At 45.9% G+C, this 26804-nt stretch overlaps 2 protein-coding genes, 2 non-coding genes and 1 pseudogene across 9 annotated transcripts in view; 2 read left to right on the top strand and 3 right to left on the bottom strand.

Annotated features, from left to right (window-relative positions):
• The window catches only part of LOC139360234 (myomegalin-like), a 139221-nt gene extending 133647 nt beyond the window's left edge, over positions 1-5574 (top strand). For 4 of the 6 annotated variants that reach the window (XR_011617498.1, XR_011617497.1, XR_011617495.1 and 1 more), the window contains 2 exons: positions 153-274; positions 3962-5574. Coding sequence is in view for 2 of the 6 variants with exons in the window: in XM_071086478.1 (XP_070942579.1) it covers positions 153-259 (107 nt within the window). In the remaining 4 variants the exon portion in view is untranslated. Of the gene's footprint in view, positions 1-152; positions 279-3961 lie in introns of those variants that run through there. The other 2 variants (XM_071086478.1, XM_071086485.1) reach the window with 1 other exon arrangement.
• LOC105478997 (uncharacterized) lies at positions 218-22275 on the bottom strand (annotated as a pseudogene).
• TRNAN-GUU (transfer RNA asparagine (anticodon GUU)) lies at positions 18553-18626 on the bottom strand. The gene has a single exon. It is a non-coding gene; the product is annotated as a tRNA-Asn (tRNA).
• TRNAE-UUC (transfer RNA glutamic acid (anticodon UUC)) lies at positions 21379-21450 on the bottom strand. The gene has a single exon. It is a non-coding gene; the product is annotated as a tRNA-Glu (tRNA).
• LOC105478985 (protein FAM231D-like) lies at positions 22275-26042 on the top strand. Its single transcript, XM_011736735.2, is given in 1 exon segment — positions 22275-26042. A coding segment is annotated over 1 exon segment (645 nt). The 5' UTR covers positions 22275-25013; the 3' UTR covers positions 25659-26042.
• Positions 26043-26804: the final 762 nt, after the last annotated feature.

Below are 26804 nucleotides of genomic sequence, written 5' to 3'. Positions count from 1 at the left end.
GCTTCTGTCCCATCACACTAAAGTTCCAGCCTTGAGTTCCCATGGTTTTCTCCCTAGGCTAAGATAAAGAGGAAGAACATGGAATGTGCAGAAAGCATTCTCTTAAGCAAACGTGTATGACTTGCCTAAATTGTAATTATTACCTGGAACAGGATGCACCTCTAACCTCTACAGGCAGATCATAGATTCCGTTGTCCAGCTGTATAATGAAAACAGAGTTCTCAGAGAAGAATACCGGAGACTCCCCCGGCTTGCCTGAATCAAATTTCCAGAGGTAAGTGGTGAAAGGTCACAATATGAACTCACTCCCAGATGGGTCCCTTCTCTTGTCACACCCCACTGTAGAAACAAAAGAGGACAGGGAGGCCAGAGCTGCTCAAAGACTTATAACCCACAATTCTCATAGTTATTCTCAACTTAGAGACGGCTGCTTTCTAGATGCACCCCCTCCAAGCCCCCAGACTGCCAGCCTCCAGGATTAAGTAGCTCTAAGAAATATAGTATTTCAGTGCACTCACACTCCACTATTGCAAATTGGAGAAGAAAAGGACAAGCTTAAAAGGTGAAAAGATTTAAGAGAACAACATTGTGAAACCCCGTCTCTACTAAAAATACAAATATTAGCAGGGCGTGGTGGCACGTGCCTGTAGTCCCAACTACTCGGGAGGCTGAGGCAGGAGAATCATGTAAACCCAGGAGGTGGAGGTTGCAGTGAGCCAAGATTGCACCACTGCACTGTAACCTGGGTGACAGAGTAAGACGAAAGAAAGAGAAAGAAAGAAAGAAAGAAAGAAAGAAAGAAAGAAAGAAAGAAAGAAAGAAAGAAAGAAAGAAAGAAAGAAAGAAAGAAAGAAAGAAAGAAAGAAAGAAAGAGAGAGAAAAAGAAAGAAAGAAAGAAAGAAAAAGAAAGAAAGAAAGAGAGAGAGACAGAAAGAAAGAAAGAAAGAAAGAAAGAAAGAAAGAAAGAAAGAAAGAAAGAAAGAAAGAAAGAAAGAAAGAAAAGAAAGAAAGAAGGGAGGGAGGGAGGGAGGGAGGAAGGGAAGGAAGGAAGGAGGGAGGGAGGGAGGGAAGGAAGGAGAGAGAAAGAGAAAGAAAGAAGAAAGAGAAAGAAAGAAAGAAAGAAAGAAAAGAAAGAAAGGAAGGAAGGAGGAAGGGAGGGAGGGAGGGAAGGAAGGAGAGAGAAAGAGAGAGAAAGAAGGAAAGAAAGGAAAGAAAATATTTAAGAGAACAATTATTTTAATTGAATACATTTTGTCAAGATTAAATCAACTTTCCCCTAGAGTACTGAAAGAATAAGCAATCATAATTTAGATTATAAGTTACCAGTCTTTGAGAAAGTGTGAAAACCAAAAAGGTGCCATAAGCCAATAAAGGAGCAAAAGTCTTAATTTTCAAACTGATGAAAATAAAGTACTAAAAAATTGAAATCGTCATAGTTCATCTTGGTCCTTGGCAAAATAAAAATGTATAATGTATTGATTCAAATTATAATATCCTAGCTACCTTATTGTGCCTAGCTCTTACCACTGAGGAGAAAAACCAATGTTCAGATTGGCACAAATGTTTACAAACCTGCAAAATCTCTTCAGCCTATCCCTTAAACTCCAGACTTGGTATTTACTAAGCTCTGCTGTGTACAATACCCACCTTAAATATCCATTCTTGCACAAGTTCTGTTAGGTATAAACCAAGATCACATGGGATTTTTTTTTTCCCCCTCTCATGCCTGTGTTTGTTTTTGCTTCCAAAGACCCTTCTGAGTTAGGACTGTCCTCAGACTACTGGAGTCTCTTAGTCACAAGCTTGCCTGAGGCTCAGAGCTGGCAATACCTGGGAGTTTATGTCAATCCCACAGCACCCAGCAACCCCTCCTGCAAAGTATTTACCCATGATTGTCAGGTGCAGGTGTATGAAGGTCCAGCTCCTTGACTTGAGCAGTGCCTTTGTGGTGAATTAGCTTTGAGAAAAGGGAATCCAGAGGCCAGCTTTGTAAAAATCCAGATAGATAAATGGAAAGAAATCTTTGCCTTGGCAGTCCAATTGAGAAAGATAGTGATTTACTTGAGACTGTGAAAAGAGAGACTGACATCTTCACTTTCACATGGGAAAGAAGCCTATGGTGAAAGAGAAACAAAGACAATGGTGGGAAATAGGGTGGGTCTACTCAGTAGCTTTAAACCATTCTGTCACATTATAAAGACTGGTGAAGTTTTTAACTAACACAAGTGCCTGGACTGTACACACAGAGATTCTGACTTAAATGCTTCCAGGTGGATGGAAGCCACTAGTAGTCTTAAAAAGCTCCCAAGTAATTTTTACATGTGGCTAAAGATGAAAAGGACCATCTATCCACTAGAATCTCAAGTCACCAGCATAGAGGTGTCCCAAATGTGCAGCTATCTCATAGAAAAGGCTTAACACCACCTATTGATGGAATTTGCCTTCCTCTCTCCATGGTCTTGTTTGTATAGCATGGAAAAAAGAGAAGAGAAAAAGAGGTCGATGGATAGATTGAACCTATAATTTGCCTACATAGAGCAGTTTCTCAAACTTTTCTGACCACAAGATGCAGTGAGAAATATCTCATTCTTTGTGATCATTTTTTAAAAAACCTTTTACTATGTGTAATCCACCCTACCTAGTATTTAAATAAAGCCTGTAGTAGTACGCAGTCCACTATATTGATTTCACAACCCATAAGTGGTTAAGAATTGCAATTAGAAAATTTTTACTTTTGGCCAGGTGTGGTGGCTCGCGCCTGTAATCCCAGCACTTTGGGAGGATCACCTGAGGTCGGGAGTTTGAGAACAGCCTGACCAACATGGAGGAACCCCGTCTCTACTAAAAATGCAAAAAAAAAAAAAAAAAAAAAAAAAATTGGCTGGGCGTGGTGGTGCATGCCTGTAAATCACAGCTACTTGGGAGGCTGAAGCAGGAGAATTGCTTGAACCCCAGGGGCGGAGGTTGTGGTGAGCTGAGATTGCACCATTGCACTCCAGCCTGGACAACAAGAGTGAAACTGTCTCAAAAATAAAAAAATAAAATAAAAAGAGAAAAGAAAAAGAAAAGAAAGAAAGAAAAAATTTTCACTTTTGCTCAGCTTTTTTATCAAGCAAAATCACAAAAGAACATTTACTGTAAAAGAACATTTACTATAAACATCTTTCTGTGAATCCTTATTTCTGTCCCAGCCACCATGACCCAATAATCTCTAGAGCCTGTTAGTGTTCTCCAGATTGAATCCTTCCCTCTAACTGCTCCTGAACTCTGTGATGTCGTGGAAAAGGTTTGAGGCCTCGATTCTCATCCCAGGTTTTTCACCTACAGATCACATGGTCTTAGCCTCTTGACACCATTGTCTCCTTATGGCCAAAGATGGAACTGTACTTGGGTGATATCTGAGCACCCTGTTGGCTTTGATGTTCTAGGGCATCTTCCCTTGGCACCACTCTCTTAATTAAAAGGAATAGGATGTGGACTTAGGAGGGTTATTTCTCTGCAAACTGTCCTCTCTTTCTTACAAGCTATTTCTGAATGTGCACATTTGAGGCTAAGCAAATCCCTTCCTGGAGGTGGGAAAGACCTTTATTTCTCTTCACAGGAGTATTATGGAGAGTCAGTTGATGCTGAGGAGGTGGTAGAGACTTAGCTAACTCATCTGCAGTGGCTTTGAGCAAGGCTTTTAGAATCATAAGGTGGCTGAGGTCCTGTGTCCTACACCACAGGCCAGCTAGTTCATTTCAGGAAACTTTCTTTTCAATCTATTATTACTATCTTTTTCTAGGGCAGAGATTATCTTCACTACCAGAGATTATCCACTTAACTGCACTCAGTTTGCACCTGGCCTGTATCACCACTTAGCTCTCAGTCCAGCCTCAGTTAAGTATCAGCAAGACCTCACCAAAGGTTATTGTTTCGCTGTGTGTGTGTGTGTGTGTGTGTGTGTGTGTGTGTGTTTCAGGTAACAACTAATGTTGGAACTATCAAAAGCTCTTCTCTACTTTTAACAAAGCTTAGTCACAAACAGCTCCCCAGTTGATGAGAAAAACTGAAACAACAGAACGATTGAAAGTCCAAATCTGAAAGCTCCATCCCTGAGAAGCAAATTTTACAGCCACTCCAGATTTGTACTCCAAATGGATAGTTTGATTGTAGAAATCACATCCCTTCAGCCTGCAAATATGATAACTGCCCAAGAAACAGTGATACCTAGATTCATAGATAATCCCCTTTCCCCCAACCTATATATAACTGGAGTCAACAGCAGCTGGAGGAAAATGGCAAGCACTTGGAATCAAGATTAAGTTAGAATAACACTGCTGTAGACTGTTTATCAGCTCTTCAGCGTATGTCCGTTTTCCTTGAAGGATGAGCGTTTAGAAACCTCTGACAATAAAGTTTATTTTACACACATTCTCTTGCCTATGATTTCTTTGTACAAATCACAATTATAAAACTTTCTTGCTCCAGCTAAAAGCAGGAAACTCAATCACGAATGTATTCACTACATGTATACCACAAAATGATAGCAACCAGTCTGAATGCATCACTTGATTCCAAAATTAAATGTTAGCACTCAGTAGTGAAACTACATGTATCTCCAACTCTGGAAGCCGCAGGCAAGATATTCCTGTTTCCTTGCAAGGAAACAGATCTATAAGCAGGGCAGCAGTGTCACACATGTACATTCCTGGGAAACCCAAGGAAACAATGACAGTGACGCAGGGCAGGCGAGCCCCAAAACTGGTTTGTAGCCTGGGAAATTTCTCCCAGACTGTTGTAGCCAAGGAAAGAATTCAAGGGCAAGTCGCTGGCGAGAGAAAGCAACTTTTATTGAACTGGTGCTGCTTCTTGCAGAGCAGGGCTAATCCATAGGCAGTGTGCCCAGAGTTGGTGCCTGTGGGCTGCTAGCTAGTTGTATTTAGACCCACTTTTAATTACATGCCTATTAAGAGGCAGGCTATTCAGAACTTTCTAGAAAAGGGGCAGGGAGTTTCCAGAACCATATAAAGTAACTTTCAGGTCATTGCCAAGGTTTGTTGCCATGACATTTGTAAACTGGCCATGTCCAAGTGGTAGTGTCTTTATGCTCATAAGCAGTGAGGGCAACTAGAGGTCACTTTCGTCATCATCTGCTGGTTCCAGCAGGCTTCTTCACTGTGCCCTGTTTTGACCAGATCCTGCTCTGTTCAATGGGGTTGTGACTGGAAAACAACACCTACTGGTCTCCTACCTCATTTCCCCATCAGAGATTCTATACTCCTCCTTAATCTTAAAGGGCTTGCAGAAGGGTGGAGGTTCATCTTCTGTAACTGCTTCCTGCTGATGTTATGGGCACAGACCGTGCCTAGCATTGGAGAAGTAAACTCTCTGGATACCTGTTCTAAAAGGCCCAAAGGCAGGATGTCTTTATTTTCTGGGTCAGAAGAGGGGATGGGTTGAAAGCCTTGTGCCAGCATCATCTTTACATGGAATTATTGTAATCTAGAAGACACAAACTTTACAAGGTACAAGCAAGGACCAAAGATTAGTAATAATCTTGGTTTCTTCCAATGCCAAGAAGCCTTAGAGAGTCAGCAGCAGTAAAAGTGGGCAATGAATCATAACTTTTCTCACTGTTCATAATATCCCCCATAATCCCAGTATAATATGAAAATGGTGTTATCCTCAAGCCCTTCACCGTAATATCCAATAGATGTTAAGAGTACAGCATGAGATGATCTCGGCTGTACTCTAGAAGTTCCTCATTCATCTTTCTTGACATGTTTAAATTATAGATAATTTCCACCATCCCAAAAAGGTCTGTAGATGCCAGGCACGGTAGCTTATGCTTGTAATCCCAGCACTTGGGAGGCTGAGGTGGAAAGATTGACTGAGCCCAGGAATTTGAGACCAGACTGGGCAACATGGCAAGATCCCCATCTCTATAAATATTATTTTTTCATATTTAAAAAATAAAAAAAAATTAAAAAGGTCTGTAGAATCCCTTTCCAGGCAATCCCACCCTTCTCCCCTTAGTTAATCACTATTCTGATGTGTATCATCATAGATTATGTTGCTCTCTTCTTCAAATTCACATAAATTCATTTTTTGTGTTATGCATTTTTTTCATGTCTTTGAAGTGTATTCATATTATTATATGTATCTGGCTTATTTGGATGTTACTGGTGAGTGTTATTCCAATATGTGAATACACCACATATTGGAATATGTTGGTGGACAATTTGGTTATTTCTAGTTTGGACTATTATGAAGACTGCTGTGCATGAATATTCTTGTAGAAATCTATTTATCAACAAATACTCTGTGTTTTCTTAGATTTTGTATTTGTCTTTATTTGGCATCTATTCATCACAGGACAATTACAATAACTGTATTTTCTTATTTTCTTTCTTTCTTTCTTTCTTTCTTTCTTTCTTTCTTTCTTTCTTTCTTTCTTTCTTTTCTTTTCTTTTCTTTTCTTTTCTTTTCTTTTCTTTCTTTTTTTGAGATGGGAGTCTCGCTCTCTCACCCAGGCTGGAGTGCAGTGGCACGATCTTGGCTCACTGCAACTTCTGCCTCCCAGTTCAAGTGATTCTCCTGCCTCACCTTCCCCAGTAGCTGGGACTACAGGCACCTGCCACCACGCCTGGCTAATTTGTTGTATTTTTAGTAGAGACTGGGTTTCACCGTGTTAGCCAGGATGGTCTCGATCTCCTGACCTTGTGATCCGCCCACTTCGGCCTCCCAAAGTGCTGGAATTACAGGTGTGAGCCACCGTGCCCAGCCCTTTACTTTTTTCTTAAAACAATTTATTGATGTATGCTTGGTATACTAAAAGCTGTACATATGTAATGAACACAACTTGCTGAGTTTGGAAATAAGTATAGACCCATTAAATCATCACCACAATGTACACAATAAAACTATTGAGCTGGGTGCGGTTGCTCACACCTGTAATCCCAGCACTTTGGGAGGCCCAGGCTGGTGGATCACTTGAGGTCAGGAGTTTGATACCAGCCTTCCCAACATGGTGAAATACCATCTCTACCAAAAATACAAAAATTGGTCAGCACGGTGGCACACACCTGTAATTTCAACTACTCGGGAGGCTGAGACATGAGAATCACTTGAACCTAGGAGATAGAGGCTGCAGTGAGCTGAGATCGCACCACTGCATTCCAAGCTGGGCAACAAAGGGAGACTCCATCTCAAAAAAAAAACCAAACTATTTGCCACCTCCAAAAGTTCTCTCCCGCCCTCTTTGATTATTATTATTATTATTTTAAGTTTTATATTCTAATTGATACAAAACAATTATACATGTTTAGGGGAGTATATATAATATTTTGATACATGCCTACAATGTGTAATGATCAAATCAGGATGTTTAGGATATCCATCATCTCAAACATTTTATCATTTCTTTGTGTTGGGATCATTTCACATTCTCTCTTCTTAGCTCCTTTGAAATGTACAATATACTGCTATTAACTGTAGTCATCCTACTGTGCTGTTTCTTTTCTGAGACTCTACCTAACCCCTTGATGTTCCAACTGCTGTGGTTGTCTAAACTTTGTCCTCTATTTCTTTAACCTAGGAAGACAGTTTGATTTTGTATTGTAATTTAGCTAACCCAAGTAAGGTGGAGCAAAGTTTGTTTTATAAACTAAAAATAAAATCCTAAGTCCCCTAACTGACTAAATGGACCCCTGTTGGCCAACGGGACCCTAGGCAAACCTTCAAAACTGACTCCCAGGCCAAGAAGGAACAGGAGGCCAGAAAAGCCTTATTATATTCCCAGCCTTTTGCAGTTTAGACAAAACTGACCGATATTAATGTTATCACAGAGATCCTAACGCTGACAGAACGGACTCTTTATGGCAATAAGACACCAAATGATAAATAAGACACCATGCCAGGCAAGGTTAACTCATGCACCCCCTACATGCAAAGAATAAACTATGTTCTAACTGCCACAAGGTTTTTTTTCTAGCAGCTAAACAAGCACTGGCCTTGAGAATAGGGAGTGTTGAAGCACTTGCTGCTCACCCCTCACCAGATACTGAACCCCGCTGTTCCACAAGCCATAACTACAGCCTTGACTGACAAGAGACTGATTTCAGTAACTTTCTTCTGATGAGAAGACCAGCGACCATGGACTGGTTCTGTCAGTTTTACAGTATCTGTGCATTTGAGTGCCTTTGTGTCCTGAAAAGACCTTTGTGTATAGGGACTAATTGTAATGCATTTAAATGCTAAGTATCCATAACAAGGTGAACAAGGTTGTATATTATGTGAATGTTTGTTCAATAAGCATGCATCAGGATCCCCTTCATAAATATTCATGAATCTTCCTATAACTTGTTGAATATGTATGTTAGGCCAACCCATTCAACTTAAATTCCTGTCTTGCCCCTCCCTCCCTCAAAGTGCCTGCTTCTGGGCTTCCTGCGTTGCCCAGCCTGTCAGGAGGACCACCTTACACGCTGTAACTCTTTATAAGAAATAAATTCTCCTCTGTAACCTCACAAATTGTGTGGTTTTTCGGTTAACAGCTCTCTGCCGAAAGTTTGCAAAATGGGAAACTCACTACATGCCGTTCTTCCACATGTCTGCCTGCTTTTGTTCAGTCTTCCAGCACCTTCAAATATATATATATATATATATATATATATATATATATATATATATATAAAATATATGTTTCTAATTTATAGTCGTTATCTGTGGGAGAGTTACTCTGAAAGCAGCAAGCAGCCATTGCCAGACGCAGAACTCATTCTGTCAGTAATGACAGCCCAGCAAATAAGGCAGGAGCCCCACCCAGCTGTGGATCAATGCATGGCTGTATAACCTTGAACAAGCTGCTTAGTCGACCTCTGAAGTCAATACTGATGTGTGAGCAATGGAGATATGAAAAGAACTGGAGTGCTAGGGTGCCCAAGGGAGAAAAGAGTAGGTAACAAGGTTTTCGGTCGGGAGCATGAGAAACAGGCCGAGGGTCGCCATTAACTCCCCTTCTTCACCAGGGTTTTCTGTAACCCAAGACTACAGAACCTCTCCTGCATCTGAGCCTCGGGGCACATCGCAAGTTCCAGCAAAACGGGGGAAGACCGCCTGCTTTTTGGAGACCTTACAAAACACATATTCCATGACCGGGAATCGAACCCGGGTCGCGGCACTGAACCGAATCCTAGCCACTAGGCCACCAGGGAAGTGCCAGCAAGCGTTTTTCATTCCTGTTGCCTTCCGAAGGTTTCTCCAAAAGGTGAACCTACCCGCAGTGCTCACGAAGGCTGCCAAATGCACAAGTCAAAACTGATCTAGACGCTCTGAAGTCCGCTGTGCTCCCTGAGGAGTGCGGAGCCACTGGAATCGAAAGCAGCTTCAGACAGGAGCCAATGAGGCCATCAAAACCCTCAACAGAGGCATCTGTGAGTTCACTGTGGTGGCTGCAGACACCACGCTGCTAGGGAACATTCTGCACCTCCCACTACTGTGTGAAGACGAGAATGTGCTGGGTCTGCCTGGAATGTTTGTGCACTCCAGGCAGGCCCTGGGGCGGGCCTGTGGGGTCTCCAGGCCTGTCATCACCTGTTCTGTCACCATCAAAGAAGGCTGATTCAGTCCATTCAGCACTCCATTGAAAGGCTCCTAGTCTAAACCTGTGGCGTCTAAACCTGTGGCCTCTGCTGCACAATCTCTGCTGACTCCTCCCCCTGAGGTTATATTCAGCTGCTTTCTATTGTTATAAAATATTATAGTACTAAGTCTGGTTTCTGGGGTTTTGTACAGTTTTTGTTCTGTTTTACAGGGTTGTTTTCCCACTTCTCCCTGCCCACCCTCTCTCTGCCATCCTTCTCCTCTTATCCTCTCCATTGAAAAATGAAGAAATGTTCAGAACAGAAGAAGTACAGTGGTGGCACCATCAAAGGCAAGAAGGGCCGGGAGAACCTGATGGGAGCAGGGATACGGACCTGGTTCTAGCTTCCAGTCACTAACTTTCGACTGTGTGCAGGGTACAATGGAAGTAAACACCACCCACTATATACCCCTGTGCCTGGCATACAGAATCATTCATACATGTTAAAATGATCGAGGGGTTTCCTTTGCTTCTAGGGGACTATGGATCATATTGGGAGGAAGCATGTCTTCTGTGAGGTTGTTTCGTTTATGTCCAAGTGTCATTTACTAATGTAGCCCTGTTGTTTGCTTTTGTAAGATGTTGTATGTTCTTCCTCCACCTGACAATTGTGCCGCTGATGGCGGCCGGGCAGCAACATACCAAACAGATGTGATGCAAGATTTCAGAGGCGGGTGAGTGAGACATGGGTCAGTGGACTCAGGTCTTGAAAGAGTCGGGAGTGGCAAGGGCAAAGAACATGAACTGGTGCTGGAATGAAGGATTCTGAAAGATTGTGGAGACCTGGCTGTTAGCGACAGCAGAAATGATGGAATCCGAGGAAACAACCTCTTTCTGATGAATCGAGATTTCTTCAGTGGACACTTAGTCCCAGCTCTGATAGCCCTTAACCCTGTTTCCTGCCACAGTGTGGGTCATGTGTATCCTTTATCACATGAGGGGAGTGCTAATTCAAGTGTCATTTATTTTGTGAGCATCCTAATAAATGTATTCATATCCCAGTTTAATGAAAAAAACCAATCTAGAGATGCCCCATTTCGAGGTGACAGCATGGCTCTGGAGAGATGGCCACAGGAGCCATGGGAGTGGACCAGGATGCTGGGAGAAGGCAAAAGGGGAAGCACCCAAGCTGGGAAGGGGCTAAGCGCTCAGCCCCTGGGACCACCAACAGCAGGCCTGAGAGACATGCAGGAAACCAGACAGCCTGGATGAAATTTCTTTTAAGCAAGGCCCGTGGTCCCTGACAGAACACCACAGGTTTCCCCTAAAACCTTTCACATCTGCACTGTTTCCATCTTAGTTGGAACTCTTTTGTTCTCATCCTTGCAATACACAGAGAAAACAAATCGCAGGTTTTTGTATGTTTTAAGGTAAGGTCTTGCTCTGTCACCCAGGCTGGAGTGCAGTAGCGTGATCATGGCTCAGTGCTGTCTCAGAACCCCTGGGCTCAAGTGATTCTCCCACCTCAGCCTCTGGAGTGGCTAGGACCACAGGGGCACCACCACGGAGACAGGGTATTGCCATTTTACCGACAATGGTCTCAAAGTCCTGAGCTCAAGGGATCAGCCTGCCTAGGCTTCCCAAAGTAGGGGGACTACAGGCATGAGCCACCTTGTCCAGCCAACCAGAGTTCTTTTTAATGCCAATATTTTACTCGGATTCCACATCTAGGCGGGAATTCGTGTTTTGAAGTAAAGATGTTGCTCTACACAATCCTCTCCTTTCCTGATCACTGAATGACTGTCCTGAAGAAGGTACCCTTGGGAGAGTGGGTTGGCCTGTCTTTCCACCCTTTCTTGGCTCTGCCCTCACCTTCAAGCCTCTTTCTGGCCTCTGCTCAAGGTCCAGAGACATGCTAAGACCTCTCTGTGTGGCTCCTCTGGAAGAGTCAGGAACCCCACACTTCCTGTTCAGTCCGCAGAGAAGCTTCAAGCCGCACGCTTTTGGGTATGACAGGATCCCACAGGGCACAGATACTCAGTGGCCCACGAAGTGAGTTTGTGGGTCTCCAGATACCTGCAGCCCTTTCTGCTCCTGTAGGGTAAAGGGCAATTGTCTTTTTTTTTCTGTCCAGGAAGGACCCCAAAATGTTCTGAGTCAGAAAGACAGTGAATCCTCTCTTCCGGGTCAGTGGAGAGGGAGAGAAAGAGATTTCAGAGGGAAGAAAGCAGAAAAAGATGCCACAAAATTGCCTAATCAAAAGTTCCCATGATGCCTGCCTCATCTGGAACTGGGCTCCCAGTCTCTAGTGAGGGAGACACAGTCCAGTCCAGTCTCAGTCTCCAGGCTGAGCCAAAGCAGAACAAAGCTGGACACTGCAGCCTGGCATCCAGCGAACATTCAGTCACTTTCCCCAGCATGGGAGCATTCGAACTTCGGATGTGAAGGAAACATGGTAACCGCTGCAGTAAGAAAAGCAACTGCTGGAGAAAATGGCACTTTCTTCCCCAAATTTGTTTCTACACTCATGTCTAAAGAACACCTTAGGAACAACATTAACATCTTTCAGCAAAAGGAAATTCTGCCTGCTGACCTTTTGCTGTGAGACAAACTTGAAAACTTCACAGACACTGCGTTTCTCTGAAAACTTCCCTTACCTCTTTGTTACAATTCACTTCAAGACCTGTTGAGCAGGAACATCAAAAAGGCAAATAAAAAGTTTCAAGGATTATGAAAGAATGCAATAAAACTGCCCTTAAAAAAAAAATCTCAGGATGGAGGTGGAGATCCTGTGATCATGAAATCTGAATAGGCTGCTCCTGTGTCCTTCACTGGTGATGGCTCTGAAACCCTTGTGTTTTATAAAACTCGTGGCCTGCTCTTCCAACCAATTCAATGCAGGCCAAGAAGCACAGTTTGGCCTGGGCTGGATGTTCTATATTTTCAAACAGTCAAATGCCTTGAGACACAGGCTTTGCTACAGTACCTGCTAAAACTTCAATGTGCGAATAAATACAGCCTAAACTCAGTCGAACAGACTAAGCGAGAGTGGCAGTGAAGGATCCCCTTTGGAAGACTTCGAAGTGCTGAGGCCAAAGGGCTGGCAAGGAAAAGCCTGTGGGTCAGACCCCTCGGCCTGAGAGAAGGGCAGGCAGGGAGGGTCCTATGGTTCCTGGCAGGACCTGAAGCATAATCTCCTGAGCCAAGAGCCCTGATGGCCAGCACCAGGGAAAAGGCCCCCGAGGCGCAGTCAGCAGCCCTGCAGGGGCGGGTCCACACTCCTGTGTGGCATGGAGCACTCAGGGCTCCAACGCTCAAAACCCACCAGCTCCTGAAGCTTCTGGGAGCCAGAGAGAGTCAGCCGGGAAATCTGCCAAACACGGGCACTCAGTTCCTGGAAACCCTGCATGAGATGCGACATGCCGAAGCCAGATTGGGGGTCCCTAGGGTCTTGGCTTCGGGGCTAGGCGTGGAACTATAAATGAGGGTTCAGCCTGTCTGCCTGAGGGATTGTGATTCCTGGCATCTTTTCACTCAAATTTTGAAAAGCAGTCGAATTTCTTATATTGGAAACTCTAATAGTTAAAAACAGTAGACGCTAACATTTTCAGGAATGTGTCTTGTGCCAGGAGCTGGGAGGGGTTTGTGTAGTGGAGTGATGACATGTTCGCCTCACATGTGAAAGGTCCCCGGTTTGAAATCGGGCGACAACACCCTTGCTTTCCTGAATGTTGGAAATACGTAGGTGATTCTAAAGAAACATGAAAGGAATGCCATTGCTAATCAACAAACCTGCTCACAGCGAACCTCATTCCTTGTCCTGCTAGTCAGAGTGGTGAGGAGGGAAGGGCACATTTGTCACCCGGCAGTCATTTCAGCAAGGGAGGTTGAGGGCGACACAACAATGTGAAGTTTTAGATCAGGAAATCTCACAAAGTTCTCTTCATTCTCTTCCAATGCCGGAATTTCTCCATGGGCTGACAATGTGATTACATCTCTGAAAACTCAGGAGTTATTTCCTGGGGGTCCTGCTTGGCTGCCCTCCGTCTCGGAGCACAGATGTGGAACAGGTTGATTTGCCTGAGAAAACCAATCAGAAGCTGCATCTGGATCTCAAGCCAAGGATATGGAGTCAATATTCCATATTCACACCAAATAAGAACAGATATAGATAGATAGATAGATAGATAGATAGATAGATAGATAGATAGACAGACAGACAGACAGACAGACAGATAGATAGATAGATAGATAGATAGATATGTTTTTTCTTTTGTCTTGTTGTTTTTTGTTGTTCTCGTTGTTGTTGTTTGAGATGGAATCTCGCTGTTGCCCAGGCGGAAGTGCAGTGGTGCCATGTCGGCTCACTGCAACCTCCATCTCCCAGGTTGAAGTGATTCTCCTGCCTCAGCCTCCCGAGCAGCTGGGATTACAGGTGTGCACAACATGCTCGGCTAACTTTTGTATTTTTAGGAGAGACGGGAGTTTCCCCATGTTGATCAGGCTGGTCTCGAACTCCGTACCTCAGGTGATCCACCCACTTCAGCCTCACAGAGCACTGGGATTACAAGCGTAATGGTAATACATTGTCTCCTCATCAACGTATCTGCCTTGAGGGCAGGGTTGTGATACTGGAGGAATTAGTGCTTGGCCTGAAGGGCAGCAACAACCCCTCCAGCCCACGCCATTCACCTTCCAGAGTGGGAGGTAAGTTCTGGTGTGTTTCTATGGGTTTATAACCTTTAGAACTAGTAACCTTTTCACATTCGTCTATACTCCTGCTGGATCCATGAAGTCCGGACAAAAAATCATAAAGTCACGGTTGATCCATGACATTTGTGCTGGGTCTTGGGCAGAAACTGAACATCCAGGAAGATGTGTATATCTGGAGCGGGCTGGCAGAAAGCTGTGAGGAGAGCCCTTGGACCTTTGACCTGGGTAAAGGGCAGATCCCTGAGGATTCAGACGCCTTGGTCTGCAGCTACACCAGTGCTGGCCACTCAGTGGTTCCAAGCAGCAGTCTGGCACTCAAATGCCTAAGCGCTTCCTCCAGAGAATAGAAGGCAAAGCAAGCCCTGGATGCAGTGACCCCAGACCTGTCAAGGAGAATAGAAGGCAAAAGCAGGAGACAAGGTTGGGAAAGGGTGGGAAAGTAGGTGAGAGCCTTCCGGGACCTGTACTGTGCCTTGCAAAAGTAATATTTTTAGGCCAGGCTCTGCAGCTCACGCCTGTAATCCCAGCATTTTGGGAGATGGAGGTGGGTGGATCATCTGAGGTCAAGAGTTTGACACCAGCCAGGCCAACATGGTGAAAGCCCATCTCTATTAAAAATACAAAAATTAGCTGGGCGTGGTGGCGGGTGCCTGTAATCCCAGCTACTGGGGAGGCTGAGGCAGGAGAATCGCTTGAGCCTGGGAGGCGGGGGTTGCAGTGAGCCGGGATTGCAATTAGCCAAGGTTGCAGTGAGCAGAGATCACACCACTGCACTCCAGCCTGAGCGACAGAGTGAGACTCCTCTACAAATAAATAAATAAATAAACAAACAAACAAATAAATAAACCCCAATGGGATTTTTCTTTCCCACATTTCCTTGACTGACAGGCTCACAGTGGCCCTGCTCCTGGATGCTGAATCTCTATGTAGACCAGACTCACCAAGTGAGTAATAAACATTCCAACAGATGCAACAAATGAGGTTATGTTGACAGTGAGAAAACAAAACAAAACAAAACAAACTACATGCTTTCGCCAGAAACTGAACCTAGGGAAGAGGAAGAAATTCCACCTGAATCACTAATGCTGTTAGTTTAAAAAATTCTGCTTAGCTTATGATACATTCAGTACTTCTAGATCTGATTTTGTCCACCATTCACATTAGCCCTAGGGTTCATTTTCCAAACTCCTTTACAGACATGCAAATCAACTGGTTCAAACTGAATGTAATGGCCCAAATGTTTTCAGTTACACTGAACCCCCAGTTCCATGTGGGATGGAAGGGAATGCCAGCCTGGTGCAGAATTGTTTCCAGGCTAGGCACAAAGGAAAGGATCGGTGGCAGACTCCCTGAATTGAGGAAGTGAAGCTAAGGGTCTGGGGAGAGCAAGACAGAGTTCATAGGACAAAGATCCAGTGAGAAGATAACTAAGCAGAGAGAGAATCTGGGCATATCTACAGGTTCTGCCACCAGTATTCAGCAGAGCACTAGTCAGTGCATGATTGTGAAAAGAGTAGCTGACTAGTACCAGGGAAAGAAACATCCAAGAAAATCATGGAATGGCGTCTGGTACTCACACAGTGCAGAACACAGTATCTGTTCGCACCAGTCAGACTGGAATTATTCATAATTCATAATGCTTTCGTAACGGGATATAATCAGCCCTGGACTGAGCACTACTCCTGAACCACGTAAAAGTTCATAAAAGCAAGATCCAAAAGGATCCAACTGTTTACAGGTCACTTAAGTGCACCCCAGAAAAAATTCAAGACGATTTATAGGAATTATAAAATATAACTTCCTGCTGGCAAAGGAAAAAAGGGAATTTAAAAATAGCTAGCATGCAAAAAGGTAAACTTCACAATGTCCTGCGTCCAATTAAAGAATACCAAATAGGCAAAGAGCCAGGAAATGATGACCCATAAAGAGGAGAAATAATCAGTTAATCAAAATTGAACCAGACCTAACATGATGTTAGAATTAACAGAGAGGACAGCCAGGCGCAGTGGCTCATGCCTGTAATCCCAGCACTCTAGGAGGCTGAGGTAGGTGGATCACCTGAAGTGAGGAGTTCGAGACCAGCCTGGTCAACATGGTGAAAGCCCTTCTCCAGTAAAAATACAAAAATTAGCTGGGCATGGCGGTGCATGCCTATAATCCTAGCTACTCGGGAGGCTGAGGCAGGAGAATTGCTTGAACCCAGGAGGCAGATGTTGCGGTGAGCTGAGATCGTGCCATTACACTCCAGCCTAGGCAACAAGAGACTCCATCTCAAAAAAAAAAAAAAAACACAGAGGACTTTAAAACAGTTATTATGATAATTATGACAATATTCTATGGGTCCAAAGAATTAAGCAGAGGCATCGAACATATAAAAATGGTCAGAATCTAACTTTGGAGATTAAAAACTACAACATTTGAGATAATAAATTAACTGGAAGCAATTAACAGCAGATTAGACACTGCAGAAAAAAAGATTAAGAAACACAAAGCCTCCAGGTGCAGTGGCTCATGCCTGTAATCCCAGCACTTTGGGAGGCCGAGGTAGGTGGATCACAAGTTCAGGAGATCGAACTGTGGCTAACACAGTGAAACCCCGTCTCTACAAAAAAATAGAAAAAATTAGCCAGGCCTCATGGCGGGCACCTGTAGTCCCAGCTACTCAGGAGGCTGAGACAGGAGAATGGCGTGGACCCGGGAGGTGGAGCTTGCAGTGAGCCAAGATCATGCCACTGCACTCCAGCCTGGGCGACAGAGTGAGACTCTGTCTCAAAAAAATAAAAAAAGAAAAAAAAAAGAAACACAAATTCTCGAATGATTGAAATATCTAAAATACAACTCATGGTAACAATTTTTTGTTTTTTTAATGAACAGAGCATCAGTGAATGATAGTGCAAGTTTAAGACACCTAATAGACAAGTAATTGTAGTTCCCAAAAAGACTGGGGAAGAAGAAAAATGTATTTAAGAAACAATGACATTTTTCAATCATAGTGAAAATTGTTAACCTACTTATCCAAGGAGGTGAATAAACCCCAAGCACAAGAAACCTGAAGAAAACCATATTTAGTAGGCACTTCATAAATGAATTGCTCAAATTTATTGAAAAAAATCTCAAAATCAGAAGAAAAAGTCGTAGTACTTACAAAAACCAGAAAGATTATACCATTGAAAGTCATTCAAGTGAGAAGGCAGTGGAGCAACATCTTAAAAGCACTGAGGGGAAAATGTCAATGTCAAATTCTACGAAAGCTGAAAATTCACTACCACCAGCCTACACCACAAAAAAAAAAAAAAAAAATTAAAAGAGTCCTCCAGGTAGAACGAAACTGACACCGGATGAAAATCTGGATGTACAAAAAAAAAAAGAAAGAAAAGAAAAGAAAAACCACTAGAAATGACATCTACATAGGCAAATCTATAATTTTAACATCTGACTCTTTAGCCAGGCATGGTGGCTCATGCCTGTAATCCCAGCACTTCGGGAGGCGGAGGCAGGCGGATCACTTGAGGTCAGGAGTTTGAGACCAGCTTGGCCAATATGGTGAACCCCCCTCTCTACTAAAATTACAAAAATTAGTCGGGTGTGGTGGCTCATGCCTGTAATCTCTGCTACTCAGGAGTCTGAGTCAGGAGAATCGCTTGAACCCGGGAAGCAGAGGTTGCAGTGAGCCAAGATTGTGCCACTGCACTCCAGCCTGTCCAATAGAGCGAGACTAGTCTTAAAAACATCAAAAAAAAACCCCAAAACACATCTGACTCTTTAAATAAAAGTAATAAAGATGGATTGTAAGGTTTATAACACGTGTAAAGTAAAATGCATGACAATAGCATAAAGGCAGAGAGGAGTAATGTGAAGAGGTATGACACCACTTGAAGGCAGACTGTGATGGGTTAATTTTTGTGGAAAGCAAGACAGAATTTTTGAAGTTTCTTTCTTCGTATACTTTCAGGTTCCCATACATACAACCTAGTTTGTTCTGGAGGGATCTTATTTTCTAGGAGGCTCGGAGAGGGACCTTCTGCTTTGTGTCCTTATGGGATGCAGAAGACACAAGGGAACAGCCTCTCGCTTTTAAATACAGTCATAGGCCTGAGGAGAAATAACTGCAATTTTTTTTTTTTTTTTTTTTTTTTTTTTTAATGAGATGGAATTCTCCCTGGTCTTGAACTTCTGAGCTCAGGCGAGGCTTCCGCTATGTCGGCCTCTCAAACTGTTGGGATTAATCAGCGTGAGCCACCGCACCTGACCGCAACTACCAACATTTAAAAGTACGTCCCTGGGTGGGCTCGAACCACCAACTTTCCGGTTAACAGCCGAACGCGCTAACCGATTGCGCCACAGAGACAACCTCGATTGTTCGTTTTTATGTCAACATAGATTAAGCAATCACTAACCTCTAGGGGTTGCCATTCGCTTTCTGCAGGACAAGTGTGCAGACTACAAAGTTTCAGAAAACCGGAGAGGCTGAGTCGACTAATCGTGTTGTTGCACGTTAGAAACGCTTGCATTGCGTGACTCTGAAACCAGAAGAGCGGCCGAATGGCCTTCACCCTGCGTTGACCCTCGCCTGCTTCAGAAGCCAGTGCATCTGGAAATGCCTGGATCTGCGACCCCCCCCCCCCCCCCGAGCCTAGTAAGGCCCAAGGGAAGCTGAACGCCCCGACGGCTCTCCTGGTAGCTCTTTCTGTTTTTTTGCGCCGCCTTCAGGCAATCATCTGCTCCGCTTGCTCTCCTCTCACTCAACTCGGCTTCAGTAGATGGAGTCGGTGGGGCGGGAGCGGGAAAGAGGCAGGGGAGTCAAAAGGGAAAAGGTGAACAGAGGAGACCAGGACGAGACAAAGGGACAGCCCAGGATGCTCGCCAGAGGGCACCGACTGGATGCAGAGAAGATGGGAGATGTATCAGAATGGAGAGGAGAATACGAGAGAGAAAATCACAAGAACCTGTAGCTGCCCAGTAATAAAGAAGTAAAAATCGCATAAATGTTTTTACATGAAAAAAAAAAATTTTTCGGGGGACCGGGCGCCGTGGCTCACGCCTGTAATCCCAACACTTTGGGAGGAGGAGGTGGGTGGATCACTCACTTGAAGTAAGGAGTTCGAGACCAGCCAACATGGTGAAAGCCCGTCTCTACTAAAAATACAAATATTAGCCGAGTGTGGTGGCGCAGGTTTGTAGTCCCAGCTACTCGGGAGGCTGAGGCAGGAGAATCGCTTGAACCTGAGAGGCGGAGGTAGCAGTGAGCCGAGATCGCGCCAGTGCCCTCCAGCCTGGGCGACGAAGCAAAATTCTGTCTCTCAAGAAAATGCATAAATAAATAAGAGGGGTGGGGAAGCAAAACGATGGGCAGTTGGGATTCTATAGTGGTTAGTACCCTGCCTTGTGCCTGCAGCAACGTCTGTTCTAATCCGAATCCTGGTACAGTCAGACTTTATCTTGGGCCCACTGGGGCGAACCCGTGTGTCTTTTGGTTTGCTTTTCATTCCTGCACCAGTTGCGGCCTTTATCTGCTGCCAGAAAGCCAGAAAGTAGGGTTTACCGCTGGCCCCACAGCGCCATACTGTCTGGGGAAAAGAAGGAAACCCAACAGCATACAAACAAAGGCCCAAAGAGAAACCTTCGAAGTGCTCTATGCCTCACCGTTTAGCAGAAAATATCAAGCAACTCTCAACCTAGCTGGTCTGTAGCTTCCACGAATGAAATAAGGTATTTATTGGAGTCTTTCTGGTTGAGATATTTCAAATATTTGGTGGAGCTTTTAATGAGAGAGAGAGACTCTCTCGAGTGTGGAAGAAAAAAATGAGGGAATGTGAGGATGAGGCGACTTTAGGACAGAAAAAAAAGAGACGAGGAAGCCACGTAAACGTTTTTGGGTAGGCGTGAGGCGATGTCAGTCTTGAACCCCGTTATGTTAGGTAAAGAGGGCAACCCTCTTCTAGCACAAACACCGTTTCCCACATTGAGGAAATCACAGGGATGAGCAACTCTAGAGTGCGATGAAGAACCTTCACTCTGGGAGAACCCCCTTCGTCACCACGGTCTCTACTCTGCCAGGTAAGTGGGATTGAGCGCATGCCCTGCAGGGACAGCACAGCCTCCTCGCCCTGGCCGAACGCTCAGGGTTACCCTCCCCACTGCCTCCCCTCGCCATTCTTCCAAACCACTCTCCGCCAAAGATTCCACCGACAGTCACCCCACACCACAACCCAGGCCGCCTTTCAGCAGCGGCTCCCGCCCCACAGCCACCGCGCCCTGTCACCCCCAAGGTTCTGCCTGCCGCCTCTGCCCAGTTTGTGCACTTCACCTCCCTGGCTCCCGCTCTCCCCTGAGCTTACAGTGGACGCGGGGTTTTTCCAAACCCCTCTTGGGAGTACTGAATGGAAAAGGGTGAGCGTGCGCAAGTGCTTGGTAGAGTGTAGACACCGTGGGATTTGACTGTGGTACCATCGCTTCCACGTCCTAGTGCTGATTTTTACACCTGCCTTCCGCTTAGGGCACCCGTAACAGTTTTCCATTTGTGCCTACTCCACCTGCTGTCTTTGTTGGCTCAGGGAACATCGCCTCCCTCTGCCGCTCAATCGGCAAACGGCACCGCCCTCCAGGACCTCACCTGCCGCTCACCCAACTCCCAACTTCGCGGGCATCGCCTCCAGTCACCTCTTCCGACGGCCTAACGAGCACGTTAGCTGCGAAGGGAGGTGAGGTGGCTCAGCTGACTGGCCCGTGCCCATGTCCAGGGCACGCACAAACAACACGACTTGGTTTGGCCTCTCAGTTATTCACAGCTCAGCCCCATAGGTGCCTCAGGGGCGGCGACGGCAAAGAGGATGGCCTTATTGGGTACAACTTCACGGGGGCTGGCACCTCTGCACGGCTGTGTACACCTGAGCGAGACGCTCAGGCGCTCTCTAAAACCTCTTCAGCGGATGACAGACACGGAGATAAACGTGAGAGCTGGTCCACCAGGACTCGCCCTTCTTCGCTGGGGTTTGCCCCTCGCTGCGGAGACTGTTCTGCATCTGGCCCTTGGAGCAGGCTGGCTGACAGCGTAGTAAAGAAAGATTCCTGTGGGAGTGCGACCAATGCAAACAAAACAATTCCCTGACCGGGAATCGAACCCGGGCCGCGGCGGTGAAAGCGCCGAATCCTAGCCACTAGACCACCAGGGAGACACACCAGGCTGCTTTCTCTTCCTTCTTCCGTCTGAGGCGACAGTTCCCCTGTGCTCTGGGAGGACGTGGGCCTTGTAAGGGTCGCTCTTTGCTCCTGGAGTCTTCTCACAAGGCCTTTCCCTCCCTACTTTCTTCAAAACAAAGAGCCCGCAGGCGACACACCGAGGGCTCCGCGAGGGACACCAAGGCCACGAGTCCCGAGTCCTGGAGCGAGTTGCAGCAACCCGGCGGCAGCTCACCACTGGCCTAGAGATGCGCCTTTGCGAGGCGGCAGCGAATGACAAGACGGTCGCGGGTCGCCAGGGCCGGAGCCGCGCACCAGGTTGCCAGGAGGAGGCGGGAGCGGGGAGGGGCCCGGGGTGACACGGGGATACCCTCTGCATCATAAAGGACCCAGACCCCGGCACCCTCAACATCATAAGGAATCAGACGGATGCGGAAACCGAGACGGCCTGCATGGGAAACTCTTTCCGGGAACTCTCCGGGGCCCTCACCTGGTCTCCCACCTTCCCCTGCAACCTGTGACACCTGCCATTTTCCCATTTTAGGCGATGGCAACGCCACCCTTCCGTTTGCTCCGGGCAAAACTTCCAGAGTTCCCTCTGACGCTGGAGTTTTTTCCTCAGATCCAAAATCCAATTGGTCACCAACTCGTGATTTACCATCGGGCAAGTGCGTGGGCATTGATCTACAACCGAGTTTCTCCACCTCCGCAGAATTGCTACTTCGGGGTGGGGGAGGGGCCCTCCCGCGGTGGATTGTAAGGTGTTTAGCAACATCCGTCGCCTCCGCTGACTAGATACATGCCAGGGGGTTAACATTCTCCCTCCCGCTTCCCCCAGTCGTGGCCTAGTGTCCCAGCGGGGATGGGACAGGCGTGTGAGAGTGTAGTTGCCCCCTGTGGGGAACCATTGCTGTGCGTTGTCCTGCTCTCTGAACTTGTGCAGAGGACCCTCCAGGTGAAGACTCAAGGGTCGATCCAGCTCAAGACACCCTCGCTCCCCCTCACAGTCAGAACTTAGGATTTAGGCTTTAACATCTTGACATCATGAGATTCTAAACCTTTAGGTCCTCCAAATCGGCCTCTTCCGAGCCTGTTGACCAGGACCAGCCAGGCAGAGGGCTGGGTTCGCTCAACGAGTCTCCTCTCGCCCCTCCTGGAGCTTCAGGCTTCTTTCGGTTGCAGAGAAGCTTTATGGGCCACTTCCTTCAGCACCCCCGGGGGCAGGTGCGCGGTGCTCAGGGAAGAGGGTTTGACTGCGGTTCGCAAACCCCAGCGCCCAATCTCCACCCCGGTGCGAGCATTCTTCCAGGCTCCTGCTGGTCCCACTCGCCGGGAGTTAGGTCTCAGGTCAGCCTGAGCTCTTGTGACGCCCAGGCCCGGAAGGAAGCGTAGGGGAAACCAGCTGCTCACTTCGGTCCTGTCCGGAAGGGATCCCTTGCTGACGCGAAAGAAAGGCTGCAAGTCCTGTCCTGTTGGGTAGGCGGAAAAGAGATCAAAGGGAAGACAAGAAAAATCCTGTGAGGTTTCAGGATCTAAAGTTACCATGAAGTCGACCTAACCTCCTCTGGAGGTCCTCCCGGTCCTCCCGTGGCTGGAGAAGGTGAATCGAGTTTCCGTCTCCAGTTTGCCGAGGCGGACAAAGCCGAAGACAATGGGCCTGTCCACTGTCTTCTTTCATATGCACAAAATGTCAGCTCTTCCTGTTTCTAACTTACAACATCCCACCTGACGACCAGCTTAGCAAATTAGAGACCCTCCATGGGATTCCATCTCTGTCTTAGTTCGGGTTTCTATAACGTACCATAAACTGGGTGGCTAATTCACAACAGAAATTTATTTCTCACAGTTCTGGAGGTTGGAAGTCCGAGATCAAGGTGCCAACATGGTAGGGTTATGGTGAGGGACTTTCTTTTTTCTGGCTGTACACTGCCACCTTCTCATTGTATCCTCAGGGGGCAGAAGGAGGGCGAGAGAGCTCCCCGGGGTCCCTTTTATAAGGGCATTAGTCCCATTCAGACTAATGGGACTAAATCCAGACTCTGTGCTGAGTGTTGTGGATTTTTTGCATGTTCATCCTCCCCGCAGACAAATGGAGATGTATTGTCCCCAGAGGGTACAATACAGAATCTTCGGTCACAAGTCAGCAACCAGTCTAGTGAGTGAGAGCATGTGTCTGACTCTGAAATGAGAGTGTATTGTCGGTTTTCACGCTGCTGACAAAAACATGCCAGAGTCTGGGAAGAAAAAGAGGTTTAATTGGACTTACATTTCCACATGGCTGGGGATGCCTCAGAATCATAGTGGGAGGCAAAAGGCACTTCTTACATGGCAGCAGCAAGAGAAGATGAGGGAGAAGCAAAAGCAGAAACTCCTGATAAACCCATCAGATAGTGAGACTTATTCACTATGAGGAGAATAGCATGGGAAAGACTCACCCCCATGATTCAATTACCTCCTCCTAGGTCCCTCCCACAACACATGGGGATTCTGGGAGATACAATTCAAGTTGAGATTTGGGTGAGGGCACAGCCAAACCATATCAGAAAGGGATGAAGTGACAGCATGTCCTGATGTGTGTGATGGTTTTATGAGTTATTACCTATTTCAAAATTGATTGCAATGTGTGAAAAAGAACAAAGACTTGTACTATCTGACTTTAAGGCTGACCATAAGCTATTATAGACAAGGCATCAGGAGTGACAAGTAGATAAATGGACTGAGTTAAGAGACCTGAAACTTATCCATAGCTATACAGTCAATAAATGGGTTTTCAATGAAAGCAGTTCAATAGAAGAAAACAAACCGTTTCAATTAATGGATTTTCATATGGAGGTAGGGGAAGCCAATGATGTTATTCTCCCTCACTCTACACACAAAAGTAACTTGAGACGCATTATAGACCAAAACTTAAAAGTTAAAGATATAAAGCATTTCAAGGATACTTTGTGACTTGTTGGTAGGCAAAGATTTTCAAGGATACTTTTTGACTTGTTGGTAGGCAAAGATTAGCCTAATCCTGTAATTATTATTACTGTGATCTGGTACACTGCACCCAGTTTCTGCTGGAGTATTTCCCGGGTGTCTCTAATAAGTAAGAGAGGGCCCCATGGGATATTCCTACAGTTCCCAGATGAACAGTGGGAAAGACTCCACGCTGACCAACCCGGGGGGCCTGAAAACTCAGGTCCTCAAGGAGGGTAGAGGATACCTGGACCCTGACCCAGACCCCTGGATGGGCTGTGCCAAGAGACCCAGCAAGGGAAGGGATTCCCTCCTGCCTCAGGTTCTGTATTCTTCTGTGGTTAGACGACCTGAACCCAACTCCCTCCCCAAGCACTGGAGTTGGGGCTTTTCCAAGTGCTGGGGATCTTGCTGTCCTAAGGATAGCTGAGCAAGGGGGTCGAGGAGGAGCTTGGGTAGTGGAAGAGGGGAAACCGGGTAAGATGCATGAAGCAGTCGGCTATACAAGGCACAGACAGGACCTACTGGGACCCGAGCGCCTTCATGTGAAGCTTGGTCTTGGGCCACCTTGTTCCTCAAAGGGGTGCCTACTTCCATGGGGTCTTCAAAGGGACTGTGGAAAGAGAGGCCTTCAGCCCACACCTCTGAATGCTTTTCCACCACAGCATGCCCTGTGGCCTGTATCCTGCTGGTGTGGAACAGTCAGACCCCTGCACGGCTGCAGAGCCTCTGTACTGGGTGGCATCCCAGCCTGAGTGCCACAGCTCAGTGGGTAGGCCCCCGAGCAAGTAGAGAGGAGGGCACCTTTTGAACAGAATGTGTGGGACAAGAGCGATGGCTCATCCGTTCAGGTTACTCACAAAATGAGAGTCAGGAAGATCAGGGCACAGACTTGATTTCCCACACAGGGCTGAAAGCAGACAACCGGAGGGAGAGCAGCACCTGGGCCAATGAGGTAGAAGACAGAAGACCACAGTATACTCCTGCCCTCAACCTCAACCCCTCCCACACACATCCTCCACGCCCCCTAACCACCTTCCTCAGAAGTGTAATAGGAATCCAGATATCCCCTGGCCTGGTTGCTGCAGGAGGCACAGTGACCTGGAGGATCCTGAGGCAGTTGTGGGAAGATGTGGATTGTCTAACTGGAGGTTGGGAGTCCAGGGTGCAGAAGGAAAAGCTTGGAGTGCAGGATTTGGTGGTATGTGTGTGGCAGCAGGCAAAAGAAAGAGACAACTAAGCCACTTGAAATACCATAAGAGATCAAATTTAGAAAATTCCCGGGAACGTATGCATGTAGGCATTCACGAGATCCAGAAAACAGCTGCTGCATAACTGCATGTCGTGTGCAAGCCCTAAGTTGCTGATGTTTAAACAGCCTGATGGGTTCACAAACGCAATTTCTGAATAGTCTTAAAAGCAGAGGTGCACTAAAGCCACTGTGCCCTGCAGCCCAGGATCCCAGTAAGTTCTTTGACCACTTATGGAAGATTTTTGGAGTTGTCCTTGGTAACCCCCAAGAATGTCTTGGTTAGGAGTAGAATTTTAGATGTCATCATTTTAAAAATTAAAAGTAAAACTGTGGAACTTATAGAGAGATAAAATTAAAAGAATACATTCACTATCCTGAGTAGAAAGATTTCTTATAGAACATAACAGGCTTTAAAAATAAAGAAAAAATCTCATCAAATTAAATGCTTTGAGAACTAAAATTAAATCCAAAGCCATCCAACCAACTGGACAGACCTCATCTTGGCCAAGGAGATCCCAGAGAAGTCTTAAATACTGAGTTCCTGACCAGTATTTGGAAGATCAGACACCCGTCTGACCACCTCTCTCCCTTTTGTGGTTTAGACGTAACTGATCAGCATTATTGTTAAAATAGAGATCATAAGACTGACAGAACAGACTCCTTACCATAGTAAGATACTATATTATAAACAAGACCTAAGGCTATGCCAGGCAAGGTTAAGTCATGCACCCCTCAACTTAAAAAATAAACTATGTTCTAACTGCCAGGTTTTTTTTTCTTCTTTCTTTTTTTCTGTAGCTAAGCAAGCACTGGCCTTGAGATAAGCAATGCTGAAGCACTTGCGGCTCACCCATTACCATAAACTGACTGAGCCCTCCCTACACAAGCCATAACTACAGCTTTGATTGGACAAGAGACTGATTTCAGTAACTTTCTCCTGATAAGAGACCACTGGCTGTGGACTAGTTCTGGACAGTTTACAGAGGCTGTGCACTTGATTGCCTTTGTGTCTCTGCTTCACCTTTTGAAGCATAAGGCCTAACTATAATGTATTTAAATGTTGTCTCCACCCCAAAGTGAACATGGGTTGCATGTGACAGGCATGTTTACTCAGCATGCATGCAGCAGGATCCC

The sequence above is a fragment of the Macaca nemestrina genome, chromosome 1 (assembly GCF_043159975.1).
Source record: "Macaca nemestrina isolate mMacNem1 chromosome 1, mMacNem.hap1, whole genome shotgun sequence".
Lineage (NCBI taxonomy): Eukaryota > Metazoa > Chordata > Mammalia > Primates > Cercopithecidae > Macaca > Macaca nemestrina.
The sequence above is the reverse complement of the archived record's forward strand: the minus strand, read 5'-3'. Positions and strand labels throughout refer to the sequence as shown.